At 38.3% G+C, this 23,551-nt stretch overlaps 1 protein-coding gene across 2 annotated transcripts in view; it reads left to right on the top strand.

Annotated features, from left to right (window-relative positions):
- The window catches only part of CDK15 (cyclin dependent kinase 15), a 79,398-nt gene that overhangs the window by 4,278 nt on the left and 51,569 nt on the right, over positions 1-23,551 (top strand). For both annotated transcript variants that reach the window (XM_047085559.1, XM_047085558.1), the window contains exons 4-8: positions 4,625-4,704; positions 14,805-14,899; positions 15,644-15,706; positions 21,339-21,462; positions 23,105-23,225. In XM_047085559.1, coding sequence (XP_046941515.1) covers positions 4,625-4,704; positions 14,805-14,899; positions 15,644-15,706; positions 21,339-21,462; positions 23,105-23,225 — 483 coding nt within the window. The remainder of the gene's footprint in view (positions 1-4,624; positions 4,705-14,804; positions 14,900-15,643; positions 15,707-21,338; positions 21,463-23,104; positions 23,226-23,551) is intronic.

Below are 23,551 nucleotides of genomic sequence, written 5' to 3'. Positions count from 1 at the left end.
AAGTCCAGAACAGTCACAAACCTAAGTATTAGTAAGATCTAATATATAATCATGGTATAAAAGTCAAATCACTATCAAATCAGTGGGGAATAGAAGACAGTCCAATAAACGAAGCTGGGATGATAGTTAGCAACTTGGAATAAGTAAATATATAATATGAATTCCTAGTAGATTAAAGAGCTAAATGAAAAAGAAGAGATAAGAGCTGGAAGAATAGGTAGAGGAATTCTGTGTCACCTTTGGGCTAGAAAGGTCTGTCTCTTCAAAACACTGAAGTCGGAACCCTTAAGTGTCCATGGTGCCCCATCTACCCATGTATGTTCTAGGGAGCCCTAGTTCTGAGAGACCTTAGGATATTTCATTGAAAGTTACTATTGCCAAATTGTTGCAGGGAACCCTAAAACAAAGTAAAAAATGTGATTCCTTATTATAGATGCTCTCAGCATCTTTAAAATGTTAATGTATACCATGACTATCTAAGAAAGATTAAGAAAATTGAAAAAAAAACTTTTGTAATGTTTATTCATCTTTGAGAGAGAGAGAGTAGTAGAGGGGCAGAAAGAGAGAGAAACACAGAATCTGAAACAGGCTCCAGGCTCTGAGCTGTCAGCACAGAGCCCAATGCAGGGCTCTAAGTCACAAAACGTGAGATCATGACCTGATGCTTAACTGACAGAGCCACCCAAGTGCCCCAAGAAAAATTTTAAAGTGTAAAGCATTTTCTAAACATATTTGACCAAAATACTGTTTTGGGGGGTGGAGAGAATTTCACAGAGGTATGCTCTGAGTAAAAAAAACATTTTGGAAAATATTGAACTTCATAAAAATTTTAAAGTTCCAAATTTCACTTGATCTTAGCCAAAAGGCCGAGAAGCGATTAAAGTTCCAAATTTCAAAAACATGTTCAAATAGACAAAAGAAATTGGTGAAAAGTATATGCAAAATATTTCAATTAAAAAGATATGCAAAATATTTCAATATCCAATGCAAATTAGCAAATCACACAAGAACAGAAAAGACCAATAAACTTAAGAAAATTCAGGTCCACAAGTAGTTAAAGAAATAGAAATCAGAATATGATAATCCTTTTTAGGCAAATTAAATAGGCAAAAATAAATGAAGATAAAAGTATGACACCAAAAAACAAACCCCACATTTATGAAGGTATGTCAAAGGGACACAGGAACCAACTGAAAGAGCTCCCAAAGGACAAATCTGGAATATTTGAGCAACAAAATAAACTAATATTGGATTATAACCCAAAGTGTAAAATAAATATCTATGAGTCTACACTGATATAAATAAATGGCTCAATAAATTAATAAATGGGAGACAAGAGACAATTTTCCTGTGCAGAAGAATTCCAAATAATTTATGTAAATAACCCACCCTCAAGGAGTTGAAGCATAAATCCCCACTCCTTAAGTGTGACCTACTCATAGTGACATTCTTCCAAAAGTACACTGTGGAAAGGGAGTTGGGGGGGAAAGAACTACAGTGAAGAAACCTGACAGATACTATCTCAGCCTGGTGATTAAGGCCAATATAAAGTCATAAATTCTGACAATAGTATGTATCCTTAATATGATGGGATGAAAATGGACTTTACCTTCTCAAAATCCATGTCCCCCGTCTAATCATCAAAAAAAAAAAGAAAAATCAGAAATACTGCAATAGAGAGGTATGCTACAAAATTTTTCACCAGTACTCCTCAAAACTGTCATGGTCATCAACAAGTCTAGGAATCTATCACAGCCAAGAGGAGCCTAAGGAGACATGACGACTATATATAACGCGGTATGCTAACAGAGAAAGGACATTAGGTAAAAACTAAGGAAATCCTGGGGGCGCCTGTGTAGCTCAGTCGACTGAGCGTCCAACTCAGCTCAGGTGATTGTCACACGGTTTGGGAGGTCGAGCCCCGTGTAGGCTGTGCACTGACAGCCCAGAGCCTGCTTGGGATTCTCTCTCCCCCTCTCTCTGCCCTTCCCCCCACCCAAAATAAATAAATAAACTAAAAAAAAAAAAAAAAAACTAAAGAAATCCTGATAATCATACTGCAATATGTAAATGTATCAGACATTGTACAGATTTAACCTACAAATTCTGTACGTTGATTATGTCTCAAGTTCAAAAAGACTAAGATAGATAAGTTTATTGATTTCATAAATTTTTACATATCTACCATATCTACTTTAAAAAAGATAAAAAGAATGCATTTTGAAATCAAGTTGGAAAACCATAATAAACTTGTAAATGTTATTTTTTAAAAAGGCAATATGTAACAGCAAGTAAATTTTTAAAACTTAAAAATCATCAGGGTGCCTGGGTAACTCAATCGGTTAAGCGTCTCACTCTTGATTCCAGCTCAGGTCATGATCCAAGGGTCCTGGGATTAAGCCCTCATGGGGTTCTGCATTGAGCATGGAGCCTGCTTAAGGTTCTCTTTCTCTCCCTCTGTGCCTCTCCCCTGCTCACGCTGTATCTCCTCTCTCACTCTCTCTCTGAAAAATTAAAATAAAATAAACTTAAAAATCATCTATGAGGCACCTGGGTGGCTCAGTCAGTTAAGCAGCAGACTCTTGATTTCGGCTCAGGTCATGATCTCACAGTGTCAGGCTCCATGCTGTCAGCTTGGGGTTCTACTTCTCTCTCTGCCCCTTTCCTGCTTGCTCTGTCTCTCTCAAAGTAAATAAATTTGAAAAATGATCTATAATCCATCACTCTAGCATAACAATTGCACATGCACAATTTGTCTTCTACTTGCACATGGTTTATTTAAAGTTACAAACATGGTGTGCTTGCTATTTTGTATTCTATTTATTTTATCATGAATATTTTCCACTTTCTACATGTCTCTGGACTTGAGTTTTTGTCATGAATTCAAAATATTCCGTTGTGTTGATGTACCACACATATTTAAATTGTTCTTCTAATGTTGGACATTTCAGCTATTTCTATTTTGTTCTATTATGAGGCACCTGGGTGGCTCAGTCAATAAAGCAGCTGACTCTTGATTTCGGCTCAGGTCATGATCTCACAGTAACCATAAGTGTTAGTTAATAAACTATAAGCATTAGTTAATAATAGTGTATCAATATTGGTTCATTAACTACAACAAATGTATCATACTAATATATTCACAGTGGAAGAAACTGGATGTGGAGTATGTGAGAACTCTCTGTACTATCTTCTCAATTTTTCTGTAAATCTAAATCTGTTCTAAAAAATGAAAAAACAAAACAAAATAAAAACTCTGCCCAGTGTTGGCAAGAAAGTGCTGGGATGGCCATTCTCATGACCAGTGAGTGGTGTAATCACTCTGTGGCATAATTTGGGAACATGCATTCAAAACAATAAAAACTTGTGCACAGCATACTCTGACTTAGCAATTCCAACTCAACCCTAAGAAAAGAATAGGGGCTATGTGAAAAGACTGATACAGACATGATCATGACTGTATTTTTATAATAGTCAAAAGAAACATTTTAAAAGCATTTGGAACCGGCCAAGCATAAACACACTGTAGTGTATTTATATGATAAAATATTATATCATTATTAAATATTTAATTAAATATCATCCTATACTGTAAAGAATGAATAAAAGAAAAATGGCAGAAAAGCAAGTTACTGATAACATGACATGAATCCCGCTGTATTGAAAATCGCGTATTTATACATGTATTAAAATCTCAGTTCTCTGGCACCTCACTTACATCCGTGAACAAAACATTGAATAAGGGGAGAGCAAGAGGAGGTTAGAGAAAGAAGTAATGGTGGGCCTGGGCAGGTCAGGTGGCACCTAGAAGGTAGTTGTAAGAATTTGGCTTTTATTCAGATTGAAATGTGACCAGGGCACCTGGGTGGCTCAGTCAGTTAAGCATCCAACTTTTGATCTTGGCTCAGGTCATGATCTCACAGTTTGTGGGTTCCAGCAACCCCCCCCTCCCCTCCCCCCATCGGGCTCTGTGCTGATGGTGCAGAGCCTGCTTGGGATTCTGTCTCTCCTTCCCTCTGCCCCTCCCCTGCTTGCGTGCGCACACAGACACACACACACACACACACACACACACACACACACACACTCTCTCTCTCTCTCTCTCTCTATCAAAATAAATAAATACATAAGAAAAAAATTTTAACAGAGTGAAATGTGACAATAATGGTAGGTTTTGAGCAGAGAAGTGATTTATTCTGAAATTCCCTTAAAAAGGATCCCCTGGGCTGCTCTATTGAGACAGTAGGGGTACAAATGTACAAGTAAGGAAACTGTTAGGTGGCCACTACAATAATTCAGATGAAAAATAAGGATGGTCCAAATAAGTGCAGAAAAGGAAATGAAAGGAACAATATACATCAAAGTATTATGAGGATGGGTTTAGTGCCTTCCTGTGTTCTCCAAAGTTTCTACAATGAGTAAAGAGGAAAAAAAAATATTTTGGTATACATACATATGACTTTTAAAACTGCCTATTTTTAGAAAATTGTGGATTCATATGCTGGAATATATTTGGAAGGAAAAGCTACTTTCATTAAACTATCCTTAGTATAAACTGCTGCTATGAACCATCACAATAAATGTGTGTCCTCCCCATCCCTCTCCCCACCCCCAACTCTTCCAGGATAAATGGACAACTAGTGGCTCTAAAAGTCATTAGCATGAATGAAGAGGAAGGAGTCCCATTTACAGCTATTCGGGAAGGTAAGATCCAAGACATCTATCTTACAGGTCCTTGATTTGGTAAGAAAAAAAAAATCCATTGAATCTATCCATTCAGCATCTAGCTTTTGATATTTCTAGAAGTAATATTATAATCACAACTGGAGAATAGTATGGAGGTTCCTCAAAAAATTAAAAATAGAACTATCCTATGACCCAGCAATTACACTACTAGGTACTTATCCAAAGGATACAAAAATGTTGATTTGAAGGGGCACATGCACCCCAAAGTTTATAGCAGTGCCATCCACAATAACCAAATTATGGAAAGAGTCCAAATGTCCATCAACGGATGAGTGGATAAAGAGGATGTGGTAGGTATGTGTGTAGATATATACATACACAATGGAATGTGTGTAGATATAGATATAGATATAGATATAGATATAGATCTACACACAATGGAATATTACTCAACATTCAAAAAGAATGCAATCTTGCCATTTGCAACAACATGGTTGGAGCTAGAGTGTATTATGCTAGGTGAAGTAAGTCAGTCAGAGAAAGATAAATATCATGATTTCACTCAAATGTGAAATTTAAGAAACACAACAGATGAACATAGGGGAAGGGAAGGAAAAATAAGTTAAAAAGAGAGGGAGGCAAACCATGAGAGACTCTTAAATACAGAAAAAAAAACTGAGGATTGTTGGAGGGGCACTGGGGGGGGGGATGGGCTAAGTGGGTGATGGGCATTAAGGAGGGCACTTGTTGGGATGAGCACTTATATAAGTGATGAATCACTGGATTCTACTCCTGAAACCAGTACTACACTGTATGTTAACTAGCTTGAATTTAAATTAAAAAATAATAATAATTGCAACCGTATTCTTCATTATAGTTTTTGGAGCATATTTATACTATCATTTTATGATTTATTCTTTTTTTAATGTTTTTATTTATTTTTGAGACAGAGAGAGACAGAGCATGAGCAGGGGAGGGGCAGAGAGAGAGGGAGACACAGACTCCGAAGCAGGCTTCAGGCTCTGAGCTGTCAGCACTGATCCTGACGTGGGGCTCAAAGCCATAAAGCACGAGATCATGACATGAGCTCAGGTTGGACTCTTAACTGATCGAGCTACCCAGGCGCCCCTACATGAGCTCTTTGAAATCTAATGATGATAGGATTGCTATCAATTTCAGAAAAAAAAAAAAAAGACGATGAAGAAGAAGAAGAAGAAGAAGAAGAAGAAGAAGAAGAAGAAAAAGAAAAGAAATGTCTCTTCTCTTTTACTTTCTCCCCTGTTAACTATTTTCCCTTCTTTATGGAACACATACTTATATGCCCACCATATTGCTGGGCATTATGAAGGATGAGAAGAAAAAGCCCTGATTTTTGCTCTCTGTCATTTTCAGTCTTAACAGAGCAGATGATTCAAGTTACAAGTGTTATAATGGAGGTTAAAAAGAGACATAAACTAATATGAGAACCAGTTAGTCTCAGTGTGGCTAATGGAGTCAGTAGATTTTGAACTGAGCTTGGAAGGATGGGTTATGCAAACAGGCATGGAAAAAGCAATTTACAAAATGAGTTTATAACTGAATTTGATGCCATTTTCAAAAGTCTTTTAGAGCCCCTGGGAAATATGTCGTTTTGAATTTGAGTATAGGGGCCAAATGGCCGTCAGGTTAGCCGGGAATTCATCCTGGTAGGATCAGGTGCATTCTGGAGGAAAGTGTGGTTTTAAGTGTTTAATATAATGGAAGCTGCATTTACTAATGTACTTATTAGTGGTCCCCATGAAAGTATGATCAGATTTAGAAGGAGTTGTGTGGATAGGTTGAATAGTATTTCTGAACATAATAGAAATCCCCAGGTCACCAATATAATGGGAGAGCCTCTGGCCCAGCTTCACCGCATTTTCATGGTGTTGTCTTTGTGCGTTTGAGCTTGCCTATTACTTCAGGACTGCCTTGCTCAGATTTTGCCCACAGCCAAGTTTTTCAGGTTGACATTTGACTTAACAATGAAAAATTTTGCCAGTTTTGCTAACAGATGGTTCTCAGCATGGTTCAGAAAAGCTGGATCTGTATTGTTCTGTATGGTAGATGTTTCTTTTATTGCATATTTACTAAGAAATTGCCTCTCCTTCACAGGTGTTTGCAATTACATTTAGTATTCAGCTGTGGACTTTCTTGGTTTGTTTTATGGACTTACCTTACTGAACGCTTTGCTTGTATAATATTAAAAACCACAAGAGGATTTTTGACACATTGGAGGTTGTTAGGCATCCATTTTCCAACAATGAATGTTTCTTTTTCCATCATTGAGAAAGCTAGAAGCCCTTGTTAAAGAAGCCCTCTCCCCTCAAGAAGGGATGAGGCCTCATTTGAAAACTTTGGCACTGTCCCATTTTTCCTGTAAGAACTTTAAGGATGTGAGACCAGGGAGACAGGAGGTTAAATGAGAAGGGATGGAAGGCAAAATAAGAACAGCTGGAGTTCATTAGTTAAAACCCTGGGTCACTAGCTAAAAAGGCAACCGAAAGCCACATGCAGAAAAACTGAACAAGTAATGCAGATTTTTTTTTTTTTAAAGCCTTGAAGCAGGAATTACTTTTCCTGAACAGTTTGGCTGCTCTGATGGGATATCAGCCAAAGATTTACTGAATAGAATTTTACTACATGCATGGTCTCTTTATATATAAGTAGAATACATGTGGTGGTTCATTAGTCTGGCCATTTGGAATACTATTTGATCTTAACATGTAATATTATGAAATCAGCAAAAGTATGAACAACACGAAGGAAAACATATCTTAATACACATGCCAGATGCTTTTCATATGTTACCTCTTCCAATCTTTTTAACAATCTCCGGAGATAGATATTACTATTATTCTAACATATAGCCATGCTTCAAACCAAATCTCTCTGATTGAAAAATCTGTACACTCTCTATGAATATTCTACAAATATTTATTGACCACCTACTATGGCCAGGCACTCTGTTGGCTTCTAGACACATAGTAGTGTACAAAATAGACATGTTCCCTACCCTCATTCCTTTGCTAATTAAAAAGATCAGCTGCCTTTATAACAACTTGAAAAAATCTTCCATAATTGGCTCTGGAATTATATTTTAAATGTTTATTTTTACAACTAGGAGAAGATACTTTCATTTGAATAGGTGAATATTTTAAGCTTTTATATAAGAACACATTCCCTAATTTTATGAAACTGTGTATCAATGTCTTAATAATGTGCATTATTTTAAGTATCTTTCAAAAAAATGGAAACTTTCGGTTCAAACCCAGGACTTTCACTCTCTTAGCAGCATTTGTTTAGGAAGCAGTCATATAACTAATCTTTTTTGAAGACTAGATGTATGACATAATCTTTTCTCCTCCTTTCCCCCATTACCTTTTTTTTAAAAAACACTTACATCAACTCTAGTAGGTAAAGCATGTTATTTTTGTTGTTCAGATGAAGGAGTCTGAAGTAACTTGTCCGAGCCTCAGAACTAGTAATCAGAATTGTTAGATATTAGAATCTATTCTATTCTAATGCTACTTTATTATGATAAATTTAGAAATCTGTAACTCAAGCACTTCTCCTTTAGCAAAAGTAAAAATAAAAATAGAAATCTGTTTTTATGATACATTTTGTATAAACCTTAAGCAAAATGCAGAAGAAATATTTTAAAGAAAATAATATTATAAATTTGTCAATTCTGATTCTATCATGTACTCTACAGCATCAGCAATTGCAATGTTTAAGTTAGACACAGTTTTAGCTGAGAATCTTTCAATATCATTCTCTAACAGAAAACATTACAGGGGCACCTGGGTGGCTCAGTTAGTTGAGCATCCAACTTCGGCTCAGGTCATGATCTCACAGTTCGTGGGTTCGAGCTCACACGTCGGGCTCTGTGCTGACAGCTCAGAGCTTGGAGCCTGCTTGGGATTCTGTGTCGCCCTCTCTCTGCCCCTCCCCCACCCATGCTCTGTGTCTCTCTTTCTTAAAAATAAACAAACATTTAAAAAAAATTTTTTGAAGAAAACATAAAGTAATTATTCCCAGTCCATATATAAGAAAACTGAACCAAAAATAGACTAAGGAACCTCCCCAAGGTCATGCAATGTGGTAGAGAACTCCTGAGTTGCCTGTTACTACAAATAGATTGTGGGAGGCCTGGTTGACAAGAAGTCCTCCATTGAATGCAATCAAATCATAGCACAGACATAGCACATTTACATGTGTATAGTTATATTTTTACAAAACATTGTCAGGATGATGATATGTGATTGGATTACAATTCCAAAGAAATTAGATAAGTATTTATCTAACATTTGTCTTAACATTTATTTAAATTTATCTAGATTTCTTTTCTTGAAATGAATAACTCAACTCATTGACTGGATTTGTGACACCCAGGCCAGAAAAAATGTAACATCAGGAACCACAAACTCTTTTTAATTCAATACTCAGTGGAGGTTGAGGATGGAAATTGGCTCCATTATTGACTCCTACATAAACTCAATTACAACAGTTTGGTCTTCATTAATTTGCAAGCACATATTGAGCGCCACATGCCAGGACTATGCTAGGTGCAGGAGATAGAAAAACAGGGACAGGGACAATCCATGACTTCAAAAGCTCACAGCCAGCTATTCACTACATATATATGTGCCCTAGGACTTTGAGGGCCAGCCTTGTTTTTCCTTGTCATCATCGTCTTTTACACAAACTAAAACAGAACACAGCAGAGTAAAATCAAAACATCATGACCCATTGCACTTGGAAAGCATCAATTTTCCTACACCTTCACTAAGCCACAACCCCCAATAAAATTAACAAAACCAAGAAAATAAATATTTTCATATCATTGCAAGATGAAAACATTTTTTTTTAATTATTAAATATCTTACATATATGAGAATCAAATTAAATGCCATTTAATGTTCAACCAGTTGGTCATCTACTTTTGGACATTTAAAATAAAGAAAGAAATACTTTGCATTTTGTAAATGAGCTGAATAATGTTCAGTTATGGCTCATTTGTTCCTGATCTTTGGGATTCTGTTGTTTTCTTCAGGTTTTCTCTTTGGCTTTCTGAGTGTTCTCATACCAAGTTAATATATGCAGAATTCTTACAACAATGCCTGGCATGTAGTAAATGCTCAGTGAGGTATCATCGTCATCATCATCATCATCATCACCATGGAAGTATTTTGAAAGGACTCAAAGAAATTCCATTGTGATTCCACTTTTCTGGAGTTTTAAGCCTCCCCAATTTATCTGTGTGTCATTTCTTTGAAGAAACACAGAGATAGGTATACTTAGAATGTGTGAATTATAAAAACAATCATTTTAACAGGAACCAGGATGCTCTGATTTAAGGATCTTTCCCTTCCCAGGTGGCTTTTGTATCCCTCAGCTTGTGAGTCTGCACAACACACCATATCCTGCTCTGAAGTTTATGAGGCAGGCTTGGAGTTAGAAGAAAGACCTTTTCTTCTTGGGTTTGAGACCCACACATCTGAAGCTGTAAGCATTTTAGATCCCTTTGGTAGATGGGCCAAACAATACCATGAGATAAATTCTTTAAACATCATCTACTGTGTCACGTAAATTGCTTATTATTACTCACCAAAAGCCACAGTTTCCAAAGAAGTATTTCAGTAGTTCGGGGGTGTTAAAAAAGCTGTAGTAGACATGGCAATAACACTCAAACATTTATAATCTAATGAGGAAGACAATGAAGAGAAACAAGGAATGAAAGCATTTCACAGAAACACCCTATGCCAACCAATTATAGATATAGAAATGACATTAGGTAATTAGTGACACTAATTCAATAGTAAATATTTATTTGATGTTTGTAATAGACCAAAGATTGTTCTAGACACTAGAGATATAGCAATAAGCATAAAAGACAGAAGTCCCTACTTTCAATGGGGACATTCTTACAGGGTGAATAGAAAATAAAAATACATTCTTAAGGGTGAATAGAAAATAAAAATAGAGGGGCACCTGGGTGACTCAGTCAACTGAGCATCCCACTCTTGATTCTAGCTAAGGTCATGATACCAGGATCATGGGATGGAGCCCCGAGTTGGGCTTCTTGCTAAGCATGGAGCCTGCTTGGGCTTTTCTCTCTCTCTCTCTCTCTCTCTCTCTCTCTCTCTCTGCCCCTCTTCCCCACAGAAAGAAAGAAAGAAAGAAAGAAAGAAAGAAAGAAAGAAAGAAAGAAAAAGAAAGAAAGAAAGAAGGAAAGAAAGAAAGAAAGAAATTAGTAGTATGTTTGGTGTAATAAGCAGTAGGTGCTCTGGAGAAGAAAAAATCAGGGCAAAGGGACAGAGGATCACTAGGGTAGGTCTGGGGTGGGGAGGCTGCTATTTCATTGAGAAGGGTCATGGAAGCTTAGACTTCTTGTGTATGGTTTGAGTGGAGACCTGAAGGAAGCAAGGGAAGAAATGCACAGACAATGGGATAAGAGGATTATAGGCAGAGACAAGGAAAATTGTAAGACCCAGGGAGGAAATCTGTTTGTTTGGAAGTGTCCAAGGAACAGTTAGGAGGCGAATGTGTTAGAGCCAAGTGAGCAAGAATAGGAATATGAGGGCAAGGAGGTAATGGCTGGACAGGCCATTGTAAGTCTTTTGTATCTTATTCTGAGTGAGATGAGAGACCACTGGAGCAGAGACATGCCTTGACTTCAATCTTAGAAGGATCACAGTAGCTGGCTGTTCTGTGCATGACAGACTACAGGAAGGGAGAGAGGATGCAGCGAGAGACTAGCTAGAAGGTGTTTGCACTAATTCAGCCAAGATATGATGATAACTTGGTCTGGGATGATAGCAGAGGCGATGGCAAGAAGGGAGGGATTCTGGACATGTTATGAAGGTATAACTAACAGATTTGCTGAATTGGATCAGGGTATGAGAAAAAGAGTTGAGAGGAGTTTAAAAGTATTTCTGCAAAGAAATTGTGAATTGAAGATAAAACTAATAATATAAATATAAGTGAACAACAGAGAAGTTGTCAAACTGACACTTTTCCTACTCTTATAAAGCAGAAATTATCAAGAAAACTATATAAAATAAAGATTTTATAACCACACTATTGTTAGCAGTGAGCCTCATCCTAAGTAGATACTGTTCCTTGATAGTATGAAGCCATCATGATTAAGAAAACATACCACCATGATTTTATTTTTTTATTTAAAAAAATTTTTTTAATGTTTATTTACTTTTTGAGAGAGAGAGAGACAGAGTGTGAGTGGGGGAGGGGCAGAGAGAGAGAGGGAGACAGAATCCGAAGCGGGTTCCAGGCTCTGAGCTGTCAGCACAGAGCCTCACTTGAGACTCGAACCCACAAGCTGTGAGATCATGACCTGAGCCGAAGTCAGATGCTTAACTGACTGAGCCACCCAGGCACCCCATCACCACCATGATTTTAAAAATAAGCATCACAAGTTTTAGCAAGATCAAATTTAAGTAAGAATAAAATTGTATTAAAAATAAAATTAAAATATCTTAACAATTTCAGCTTTACCCATTTCCCTTAAAATCTAGTTTTGGTGCATGCTTTGTAATGCATGTGTGTGTATATATGTGTGTGCAGGAAGAGAAAATTAACATAATTCATAAATAAAAATTACACAAAATACAGCATTGTCAATTGATCGTAAGAAGTCACTGTTATAAATATGGAAGGTGCCGAAAACTCTAGCAGAAATATAACATAAACAAAAGTTAAAGATACTAATCTTGGAGTGGGAGTTTAGTGGAATTCAAGGTAAAAGGGAGGGCAGAAGAAACTGATGGCTGGGATATTAATTCTAATTTGCAACCATGTGATGGTTTATATTTTCCAAGGGTTCCACACATAACATCTGATTCCATCCTCATGTCAACCCTGTGAAGTCAAGTCAGAAAAGGCATTATCTTTTTTTCATAAAGAGTGTGATACTCTCCTGAGCTCACTCAGATAGAAAGTGATGAGGCCAGGATTCACATTAAGGCCTCTGGCTCCACAGTCAGTTCCCTGTTAAGACATTCAATAAATATATCTGACAAATTAAGTGCTTACTCTTGGCTGAGTGTTGTACTAGGTGGTGCAGCTGCATCCAAAAGAGAGGAAAAGTCACTCCCTCCATTCCCATGTAGCCTTCAGGCTGGGTGGGGGTAGGGACATCAAACAAATGCCTGTGAAACTGTTTACTACATTTACAAAGCAATGCATTTGTAAAAATGAAATAATAAATTTAGCTCATAAAGACTCGGGGGGGCAAAAAGTAAAGTTAGAGTATTAGTCATTAGAGCAAAGTAAGATTAGCAGGTATAATAGGGCTCCTTTGGTGATTAAAGGTTCCCAGCTCAAACTGATGTTAAGAAGGAAAGTCACCAGCTAATAGTTCTGATAACTATGCGCTAGCAGGGCGTAGATGACGTCACCAGGAATCCATGCCTCTCCATCCCCAACACTGTTTTCTCTGCCTTAGTTTTATTCCCAGACATGCTCTCACCAGGTGTTGGTAATCTGGCCAGAGCAGCTCCTGGTGAAATCCTACAAGCTCAGCCTTCTCACAGTGGAAAAGAAAGCACTTCTTTCTGGATGGCACCAGCAAAGTAGGGTTTTGTGCCTGTCTCTGAAGCAATCACTGTGGCTAGAGGGTACTGTCCTCTGATTGGTCAGGCCTGGGGGACACGCCCAGTCGTGGGTAGCCATGGGGTCAGCCCCACCGGAAAAGCATGGACTGAGTGGGCAGATGGATTTTTCCCCAGAGGAAAGTGGAGGTATTCCCACTAGAAAGGAAAATGGCTATCAGAAGGGCAAAATAGCAGAGGATCATTACAACAGGAAAGATTCCTGAGAGGAGTAATTTGTTCCAAAATTTGAGGGTAGTGTTTGGTTTTGGTTTTAATCTTATGGAATTCTGGGGAAGAGTTGGTGAAGGAGATTCATGACATACAAGCATACCCTGCAGAACATTGATTTGAATTTTTATACTTCACTTTTCCTTTCCTGTAAGTCTTAAGGACACTATTTATTCATGCAGGGATGTCCTGAACTGAGACTCATCATCTCCCTATCATACCTTTTCTGGTCTCCACCCTTGTGAAGCTCGGGGGGGTTCATATCCCTGAAGCTCCCAAAGAGAGCTTTTCAGACTCCTTCCCAGCCACTCACTGGCCTTTTGTGCTGACTTCTCCCTTTTAAGATTGCCTTAGTGGGGTGCCTGGGTGGCTCAGTCGGTTAAGCAGCCGACTTTGGCTCAGGTCATGATCTCGCGGTCCGTGCCCCGCGTTGGGCTCTGTGCTGACAGCTCAGAGCCTGGAGCCTGTTTCAGATTCTGTGTCTCCCTCTCTCTGACCCTTCCCCATTCATGCTTTGTCTCTCTCTGTCTCAAAAATAAATAAAAATTAAAAAAAAAAAAGTGATTGCCTTTAGTGACCTAATAATAATTTGTTATTAAAGATGCAAGAGACAGTCCTCAAACTTCACCACTCCCACTCCCCTGGGCTCCCCAAGATTGGCTCTGTCCTCTTTTCAAGTTTGCATTTTCTCCTTTCCACAGAGGTTGGCAATTCTGCCTTTAAGAAATCCTCTCCACTCTATTATGTTCATCCCATACCCTTATCCCTGCCTTCCACTAATCATATCCACGGGCCCTGCTGACCCTCTGTGACACTTTGAATTTTGGAGAATGGTCACATGTTGCAAAGTCCCACTCTAGAAGGCAGAATATTCCATTTCCTGCTCCTCCAATGGCCTTTATCTCTCCAGGCCTCCTCTCCTGTAACTCTGAAGCAGAGATAAGATTCCCAGAGGCAAGCATTTGCAAAGTGCTCTGAGTGCTTTGATGAAATTGATTAGATAAATGGAAACATAGTTTTTTGCAACTGCTCTAGCCTGTAAGAAAAATAAGTTATGTAAATGCAGTGGCTTGCCATTTGACAAATGATGAAGGTCCTTTGTAATTTTTAATATTATTTCATGAGAATTTTTTCCCAGCAATAAAAAAATCAGAATGATTGATTTGAAATGTTTAAAAAATAAATACTGCTTGATATCTTTAAAGCAGTACTTTCATTATCAATGATTGAATTAATATTTTGTTTAATTTTTTCTAGCTTCTCTCCTGAAGGGTTTGAAACATGCCAATATTGTGCTCCTGCACGACATAATCCATACCAAAGAGACACTGACATTTGTTTTTGAATACATGGTGAGTTGCCCCAGCATTTTATAAAGCATGAGGGAAAAGCCTGGTGCTTGTACAATGAATCTGTTAATATTTTATGGCATGATAAAACTTTCATTACAATGTGGAAAGTGTCATGGAAATTTTCATTATTATGATTGCCAGAGCTTATTGTTCTTACACTCCTTCTTTAGTCCTGCTTCTTTACCCACTGTATTTGTTGTCTTTTCCCCCCCTTACCAACAATAATAAATAAGCACTTGGAGCTTGCCTCCTCAATAAAACTTTTGTACTTATTTTTTATCTATTTTTAATTACCATCTGAGCAGAATCCAACATGTTTTCATTGACAATAAAGACATGAATCACAAGGTCTTTAAAAATTGTATACAAGTTTACTAAAAATAACTCATTTTCATATTTTTGAAAGGAAAAACATTCAGATATTAGCAGAAATAAATCATAGGGCATGTATACTTGACTTGCCTCCAAGGAGAGTGAGACATGCCCCTCCACTGCCTTCAGTGGCAGTCATTTAAAATGAGCATCTTTTTGTGATGAGAAACACGCTTCCTTGTAAGAAGCCATTTAGAAAGACACCCTGTGTTTGACCTTAATAGTGAGGTCTCAGGAAACCTGGTTATGTATCTTTTGTACTTCAGTCTCAAAAATTCTGAATTTTATAATACCTCCGACAGCCAATCTATGGTCTACTTTAGGACACTGTTCAAGCTCCACTAATGTTACTCTCTCCACCATTTTGTGTAGCACACAGACCTGGCCCAGTACATGTCTCAGCACCCAGGAGGGCTTCATCCTCACAATGTCAGGGTGAGTACTTTGAGGGTCAGGATTCAGGAGAAGAATTTTGAAACAGACTGTCATCACAAAGCAAAGTCTCATGATACTAAGTAAGAAGATGCCTATCATTGATATTCTAGAGAAAAGTTTTTTTCAAGAGTTGCCCCTCAAGATATAGAGCAATGTCTAGCTATTTTCCAGGCAGCTTAACCTTTTTAGTCATGGCCATCATGCAAATGTGTCTTTAAAAATATACACAAATGAAAAAGAATTGCATTAAAAGGAAAGAAGTAAAGCTAAGACATTATAAAATAAATACCTTATTCGTGGCAGACTACTGTGGTCTGTGATAGTGTTGTACTTATATTTTCCCAATAGAATCAGCAAACAAACTACCTTTGTTAGGTCTAATTTAGTTATCTGTTTGCCTCTTATATCAGATCCTATTATAAATGGGACCAAATTCCATTTTCTAGTCATTGGAATAGAAATAATAATAAACTCTCAACTAGCTGTAATTCTATGTCTGTTATGAATTTTAGAAACCATTTTTATTTCATACTTTTCATGCCCTAAGGTTTTTATTGGCATTAATTAATTAATTGGTCCTTGATATAACATATATGAAATTTGTATATGATGTATTCATATTCATTTAACTAATATTTATATTCCTTCTTTCCTTCATTCATTCAAGAATGATTGAGTACTTCATATTATATTAAGTTTTGAGGTTTCAATAATGAATAGGTTGTGTTTCTTACTTTCAATAAGCTTAAAGCCCGGTAAGATATATGGACTTATTTTTTTTTTTTTTTTCAACGTTTATTTATTTTTGGGACAGAGAGACAGAGCATGAACGGGGGAGGGGCAGAGAGAGAGGGAGACACAGAATCGGAAACAGGATCCAGGCTCCGAGCCATCAGCCCAGAGCCTGACGCGGGGCTCGAACTCACGGACCGTGAGATCGTGACCTGGCTGAAGTCGGACGCTTAACCGACTGCGCCACCCAGGCGCCCCAAGATATATGGACTTAAATAGGCAATAAGAAGCAAAGTGATAAGGGCGATGGCCATGTTAACTAGAAACGCTATGAGAATTCATAGTAAGGGGACCCATCCAGTCCTACAAGCAAAGGGGAAAAGAAGATTTGAGGACAAGGGGTTGAGGAGAGTGAAAACATTTTAAGATAGCTGGTGGAGAATGGATAGAGACCTAATTAGGCAAAAAGAAGGAATGTCTAGTAGTATGTTGAGGACTCCAGTGAGAATGAAAACCATTAAATTATCTTCATGATCATGGGATTTCCTTTTTAATGGCAGCGCTTAGCAATTCAAATAGAGGAATATGAAAAGTAGACTGTTAGAGTGATTCAGAGTTGGGGTTTTGCCAGACATATGAAAGAAAAAGACAGTTGGGCAAGAGAGTTGAGGAGACTGTCAAGAGAGAGGTTACAGTGATGGTCAGAGACTTCTAAAAGGAGCCTAATCTGAGGGAAGGAAGTGAAGATAGGCAGGTTGCTGATAGCTAGGGACAGAATAGAAGAGCCAAGGAACTAGAGATGTTGATTAGATAGAGGAAGGCTTAGAGAAAGAATAACTGTGAGAAAGATAGAATATTTTCAGGCTTGAGTGACTTTCATACCAGGCACTGTGCTAAATGGTTAGAAGGATAAAAAGCCATGAAGAAGACATGAGTTCTGCCCTCAGGGGCCCTACAACCAAAAACAAGAGATGAGAAATATGCACCAATACTATTACAGGACATTTGTGAATAATACCGAGTGAGAAATAAGACCTCATGTAGATGTACAAAAAAAATAAAAGATATCTTCTCATTTTAAGAGTTTTATTAAGGCAGACATTAAAAGATACATTGCATTTCAAGAGTCTGTAATAGGGGAAGATGTCACAGAAGGAAGGAATGTTTTCAGCAAAGATACAGAACAGAGAAGTAGAGGATGTGTTCAGGAAAGAGGATCCCAGAGTCATGGACTGTTAGGGTTAAATGAACTACATTACTTTTCAGTCTTTGTGTTTTGACCCATTAGCGGGTTATGAAATCAATTTGGCAATCAGCAACCAGCATTTTAAAAAATGAAATAGAATAAATGAGAAAAGAATAGAAAATATTAGGGTATGTTACACCTAGTAAGAACAAGTATTATTTTGTGCAACTTTTGTGCCACTTGAAACAGCGCTTATATCTATGTATGAATGCAAGTACTGGATACACATGTATTTCTTATGGTAAGTTGCAGCAGGAAAAAAAACCCTTAAAAACTCTGGGCTGCTCTAACTTTCTTAATTTGCAGAATTGGAATCCAAAGTTTGATAAGACAAATATTTTGCCTGAAGTTATAGAACCAGTTTTTGCCATTGCTAAAAATGATTCTTGGTTAAGATTCTTTTCCAGAGTACTGCATCTCTGGTCCTATTGGCCCGAAATAGAGAATATATTAGTAAAATGAGGATATGTAAGTCTGGAAAAATAGATTCAGTAGGTGGTTGAGAACCTTATTTTCTAAGATGTGGACTATATTTCTTAGACAGTAGAGTCATTCAAGGGGTTTGCATTGAGAGAGAATAACATGATCAGAAGGAAATTTATGTAACTGTGGTCTGTGGGATGGATTAAAGAGTAGGGGATTTCATTAGGAGTTCATTGATGTGGGCTGGCCCAGTGCTTCTCAAACTTCAATGAGCAGATGAATGACCTGGGCATCTGATTCAGGAAGTCTAGGGTAAAGGCCTTAGCCTCTGGGTTTCTAACATAATCTCCTTGATTGACCAGAAGAATTATAGCTCTATTAACAGAAATAGAAGAAGTTGATTGAAGAGGAGGAGGAGGAGAATTCCTGTTTTAGACATAGTGAGCTTCTAGTTGAGGTGGAAATCCAAAGGAAAATGAGCAGCAAACAATTGGAGAGGAGACTGGTGCCCAAGAGGAAGATAGACGCTGGAGATGTAGACTTGAGGGCAATTGGAACATGTAGTTTGTAGTTAAAGACAAGAGAGTAGATAGCCCAAAGAGCAAATACACAAAGATAAAAGAACTGATTATAGAACTTTTGCCTTTAGGGGTTGAAAGAGGAACAGGACAGCAAGAGACAAAAGAAAGAAGCTTTTAGGAATGTAGAGGATCCAGAAAAATACACTCTCATGGAAATCAAAGGAAAAGACAATTTCAGGGAAGGCATGGTTGAGAGTGTCACTAATGCCAGGAATACAATTGAAAACCATACTTGACTATTTTGTGGATTTGTGAGGGATACACTAATAAATAGAGGGGTTTATTAGGGGTATGTGGAAGCACAAAGGAAAAAGTTTTCCCATCAAAACAAGTGGGAGTAGGGATGAGTTCTCCATAGCCAGGGCAGCAGTGAAAATGCTCATTCTGGCCCAGGTGGCACTAGCCCAATGAAATTATCTTGTCCCCAAGAGCCTCACTGTGTTGGAAACAGGACGAACCCCTGGGGTATGGGAAGTCTCTCTGGAAAGAATCGCCCGAGATCTGGCTTGGTGTTGACTGAGAAAACACCATGGGATTGAGTTCTGTTAATGGTGCTTTGGTGGTGTGAAGGAAGAATCCAGGTTGCAAAGGATTCAAGAGTGAGTGAGTGGTGAGGTTAGTCAGGGCAGACTGCAGTTTTGAGAAGTGTGGCTCTAAAATACCATATGTGTGGGGCGCCTGAGTGGCTCAGTCAGTTGGGGGCCTGACTTCGGCTCAGGTCATGATCTCACAGTTCGTAAGTTGGAGCCCCATGTCAGGCTCTGTGCTGGCAGCTTGGAGCCTGGAGCCTGCTTGGGATTCTGTGTCTCCCTCTCTCTCTGCCCCTTCTCGGCTCACACACACACTCTCTCTCTCTCTCAAAAATAAATAAAATGTTAAAAAAATAAAAATAAATAAAATAAAATACCATATATAAATACTGCAGCGCTTTACCATTTACAAATGCTTGTGGACATTCATGTGGAGCCCGGGAGGAAGGGGATTGAAGAGCAAGAAGGTGAGGGCGGGTGTGACTAATTAGTGAGAGCAGTCTGTACTCCAACATGAAAGGCGTTTCAGGCTGGCCCACTAAGAAATTCTGTCTCTGACTCAGCCAGCTCCCTCTTCCTTTCCCTGTCAAGTTTTAATTTTCTTTTCGCCAGTTTCTCAGAATGGTGTAGTGGAGTTAGGCTGGTCTGAGTTTGAGTTTTGGCCCTGACAGTTTCTAGACATGTTTTTAAAGTATCTTTGAGCCCTATTTTTCTTATCTGTAAACCAAGAACAAGCGTTATCTCCCTCACGGATTACTTTGAGGATTATGAAAGGTGCTAGGCATACAATAAATGTTGTTTTCCCCTTCCTCCCTCTGTCTCTCTCCCTCAATTGTCTGTTGCTCCCACTTTCCTCAGTATTTTCACATTGAAAAGCACTAGGAAAACTCATAGAACCAGTGAACATAGGAGTGTCAGGAAATTTTTAACATTCTTAAATGGCTCCTGAGCCTGATGTAGGACCTGCATGAAACTACACAGACACAGCTGTGCCATGGTGGGCAAACCCCCCAGGCCTCTTTGGTCAGATCAAGCTGCCCCTCTGCTTGCCTCCAATGTCTCCTAGTCATTGCTAGGCCAGTAAACGTGCCAGCATCTCTGAAGTTCCCAGTTTCCAGGATGTGATGCAAAAAGTGTGATGGATTTACCTGCACAGCTCTGCATCTGCTATTGTGCCTCTGTCTCCAGGAATGCTGGGGCTGGGCTTTTCTTTTCTAAACTGCCAGAACATGTCCTCGGTTGGCATAGGTCTTTGTAAACACTAATGTTGGTGTTTCAATTCTCAATTGCCAGTGGCACTGGAAAAGAGCAAAAGACATTGGAATCCTAAGCATTCTGTTTTTCCTTAAGCGTCTACATTGGTGGGAACCTAATAATGTCTTTGGTTTCTATGCCTTATAACCACATGCAACATTTAAAAATTTGGGCCCAGAATGTATTTTTCCCTCTTATTTCTTCAACTATTTATTCTTTAATCTCTTTCTTTTCTTTTCTTTTTTGGTCTATTGTTTGTTTGTTTTTGTTTTTTCCCTGTTTTTGGTCTTTCTTCCTTTTAGTCAAATGGCTGCAATATAGCTTGTTTTCAGCTTTGAACTTCAGACTTAAAAATAGGTTTAAAAGGTAATGGTTCCTTTATTTCCTAATTCCATCTAAAGATATATTTCCTAGTCTGGTCTCCTTGTGTTATGTTTTTAAAAGGGCTTCATATCAGAGAGCCTGGAAAACTTAAGCAGTTGTAAACCTTAGAATATCATTTCCAGGTCAACTTTGATCTTATATGCCAAGTTCATCGGTGGGAAAAAAAATTAAATCTTTCACATCTAAATCAATAACTAGTTCCGAAGGAAACTTCAAAGTTTCCCTTTAGATTTTTAAGGAAGGGTAATTCCTCCAGTATCAAAGAAATGAGATGTCAGGAAAAGGCAGAATCCCTTTGTTTAGGACATGGTCTACTTATTTGACTTTCCTTGTCTTTTTTTTTCCCCTCTCTGAATGTAAATTTTTTTTTCCTCTCAAGAAACACTTTTACTATATTCTTTCAGATGACTGTTTTTGATTTAGAGGAGAAATCAACACATAGTGGCTCAAATCTCCTTAGATAAGGTGTTCATTCCTTCCAGCTTTTCATGTTTCAACTTTTGCGGGGCCTGGCATACATCCACCACCAACACGTTCTTCACAGGGACCTGAAACCTCAGAACTTACTCATCAGTCACCTGGGAGAGCTCAAACTGGCTGATTTTGGTAAGTCTCCCCTCAAGTGTCTTTCTGGGCTATGAACAATGATGCTTTTGTGTGCATGTGTTTAAAGCATTGACTAGGCCTGGCCTTTGAAAATCGGAGGCCCATGGAACGTGGTGCTTTGTGAGGATGTCAAACTACCATATAGGAAGTGTGAGGCAAGAAACAGGGCAAGTTTGGTAGCTTCTTAGGAGTCCATCAAGTCCCAGTCTAATCATATCCTAAAACTTGGGTACCTCTACTGCCCCATTGCCATTTTTTATAGAGAGACATTTGTAGAGAGAACTGTACCTAGTAGGTTTTCCTACATCTGAATGGATATAAAAATTCAGAATAGATCAAGGTTATCCCATGATGACAGGATAAAGAGGTAAACCCCAGATTATAGGATGGACTCCTGTCACAGTAGAGGCTTCAGGGCACTTGTTCTGGTCACCTATCTATAGAGCTGTGTTGCATGAGTACCTGAGGTTTTTATTCCTATCAAAGTGACAACAGATTTCCCTGGGGTATCACTGTATCTTTCCATTTTAGTACTTATCACAGTTTATAACAATATATACACATATATTTGTGTAATGATTTTGTCTACTCTGCTAGACTCTAAGCATTATGAAGACAACCTGAGTCCATTTTGCTTATCATCATATCCCTAAGGCCTGACACCACAGTAGGTGCTTAATAAATATTTGTTAAAAAAACTAGAGCTGAGGAACCACTCTTCTCTGTTTGGCGGATATCAGATGGTTGCACTATAGCTACAGTACTTTATTCTGAAATATTAGTTTTCATCTGAGCATATAAGCATTTGGCAGATACTCATTTATGAATTCCCACAACAGAGAACTCATCTACTGAGGTTTTTTTCCCAGCTGCACATCATGTGATTCTGTGAGATAAGTAGCTGACCAACAAAAGTACTCTTATATTCCAGAGAACTTGAGAGTGATGTGTTCAAGGCCTTACCAAACTAATTAGTTTGGATTAGCAGTCCCCACCTTGTATGTACTAAACTGGGGATTCCTGGACTGCAAAAATGGAGGGGAACCTTATTAGTTGTGAATTGAGTTCTGTTGCTGTTACAGAGACCCCAAATTACAGAGGTGTAAACATGCTAGAAGCTTAACTTTCTCTCACATAACAGTCTGACCTAAGTAGTCAGAGCTTGTATGGTGGTTCCATGGTGTCTTGACCCATGTTCCTTCTGTCATGTGGCCCCACCATCCTTAAGGTATTGCCCCAACTACATATTTAAAGATGGCTGCCACCTCATTCTCATTATAGCCTAGAGGAAGAAGAAAAGGGAAGAAGGTTTGTTTAATTCCTCCAAAAGGGCATGGTCTGGAAGTTCACACATCACTTCTGTTTATATCATATAGGCAAGAATTTAGTCACCTCCCTATACTTAGCTGCCAGGAAGGCCACATCTAGCTGCAAGTAGGCCAAAATTTCAGAAATTCACTTGATGAAGATGTATGCAAGGGTTAAGATAACTGAGTAACTATTAAAAGCACCCAGATTTTGTGTATTATTTTTTTTAATGTTGCTTACTCCGCCAGTTATTAACTCCTGGTAGCATGCATCTCTTGCTGGCTCTCCAGGAAGTCCTAGGACAGTGAGGTCTGTGCTTTTCCTCTTTGGCCAGGTCTTGCTCGGGCAAAGTCTATTCCCAGCCAGACATACTCTTCAGAAGTTGTGACCCTCTGGTACCGCCCTCCTGATGCCTTGCTGGGAGCCACTGAATATTCCTCTGAGCTGGACATATGGTAAGAAATAGTGTCAATAAAATGAAGAAAATGTGAGTTGTTTTACCCATTAGAACTGCTTTATAATCTGAATTGCATTTTAAGTAATAATGTTAATAATGACAATCATGTTTATATACAGAATCATAAAGTGCTTTCAAATATGTATCTCATTTGACTTTTGCAATTATTCTGTGAATTTTTATAGTTAAAGAAATTGAGACTCAGAGAGATCTTGCCCAAGGCATATTCTGAATTGGATAACTCTCCTCCTACCTCTTCTCTTCAGTCTTTTGTCTTTCCCCCTTGTCCTCAGAGAAACACACACTCATGCTCCCCAACCACAG

Source organism: Lynx rufus, unplaced genomic scaffold (genome assembly GCF_022079265.1).
Source record: "Lynx rufus isolate CCGP_SWC_20201006 ecotype Redwood Valley unplaced genomic scaffold, mLynRuf1.p SCAF_2, whole genome shotgun sequence".
NCBI lineage: Eukaryota > Metazoa > Chordata > Mammalia > Carnivora > Felidae > Lynx > Lynx rufus.
The sequence above is the reverse complement of the archived record's forward strand: the minus strand, read 5'-3'. Positions and strand labels throughout refer to the sequence as shown.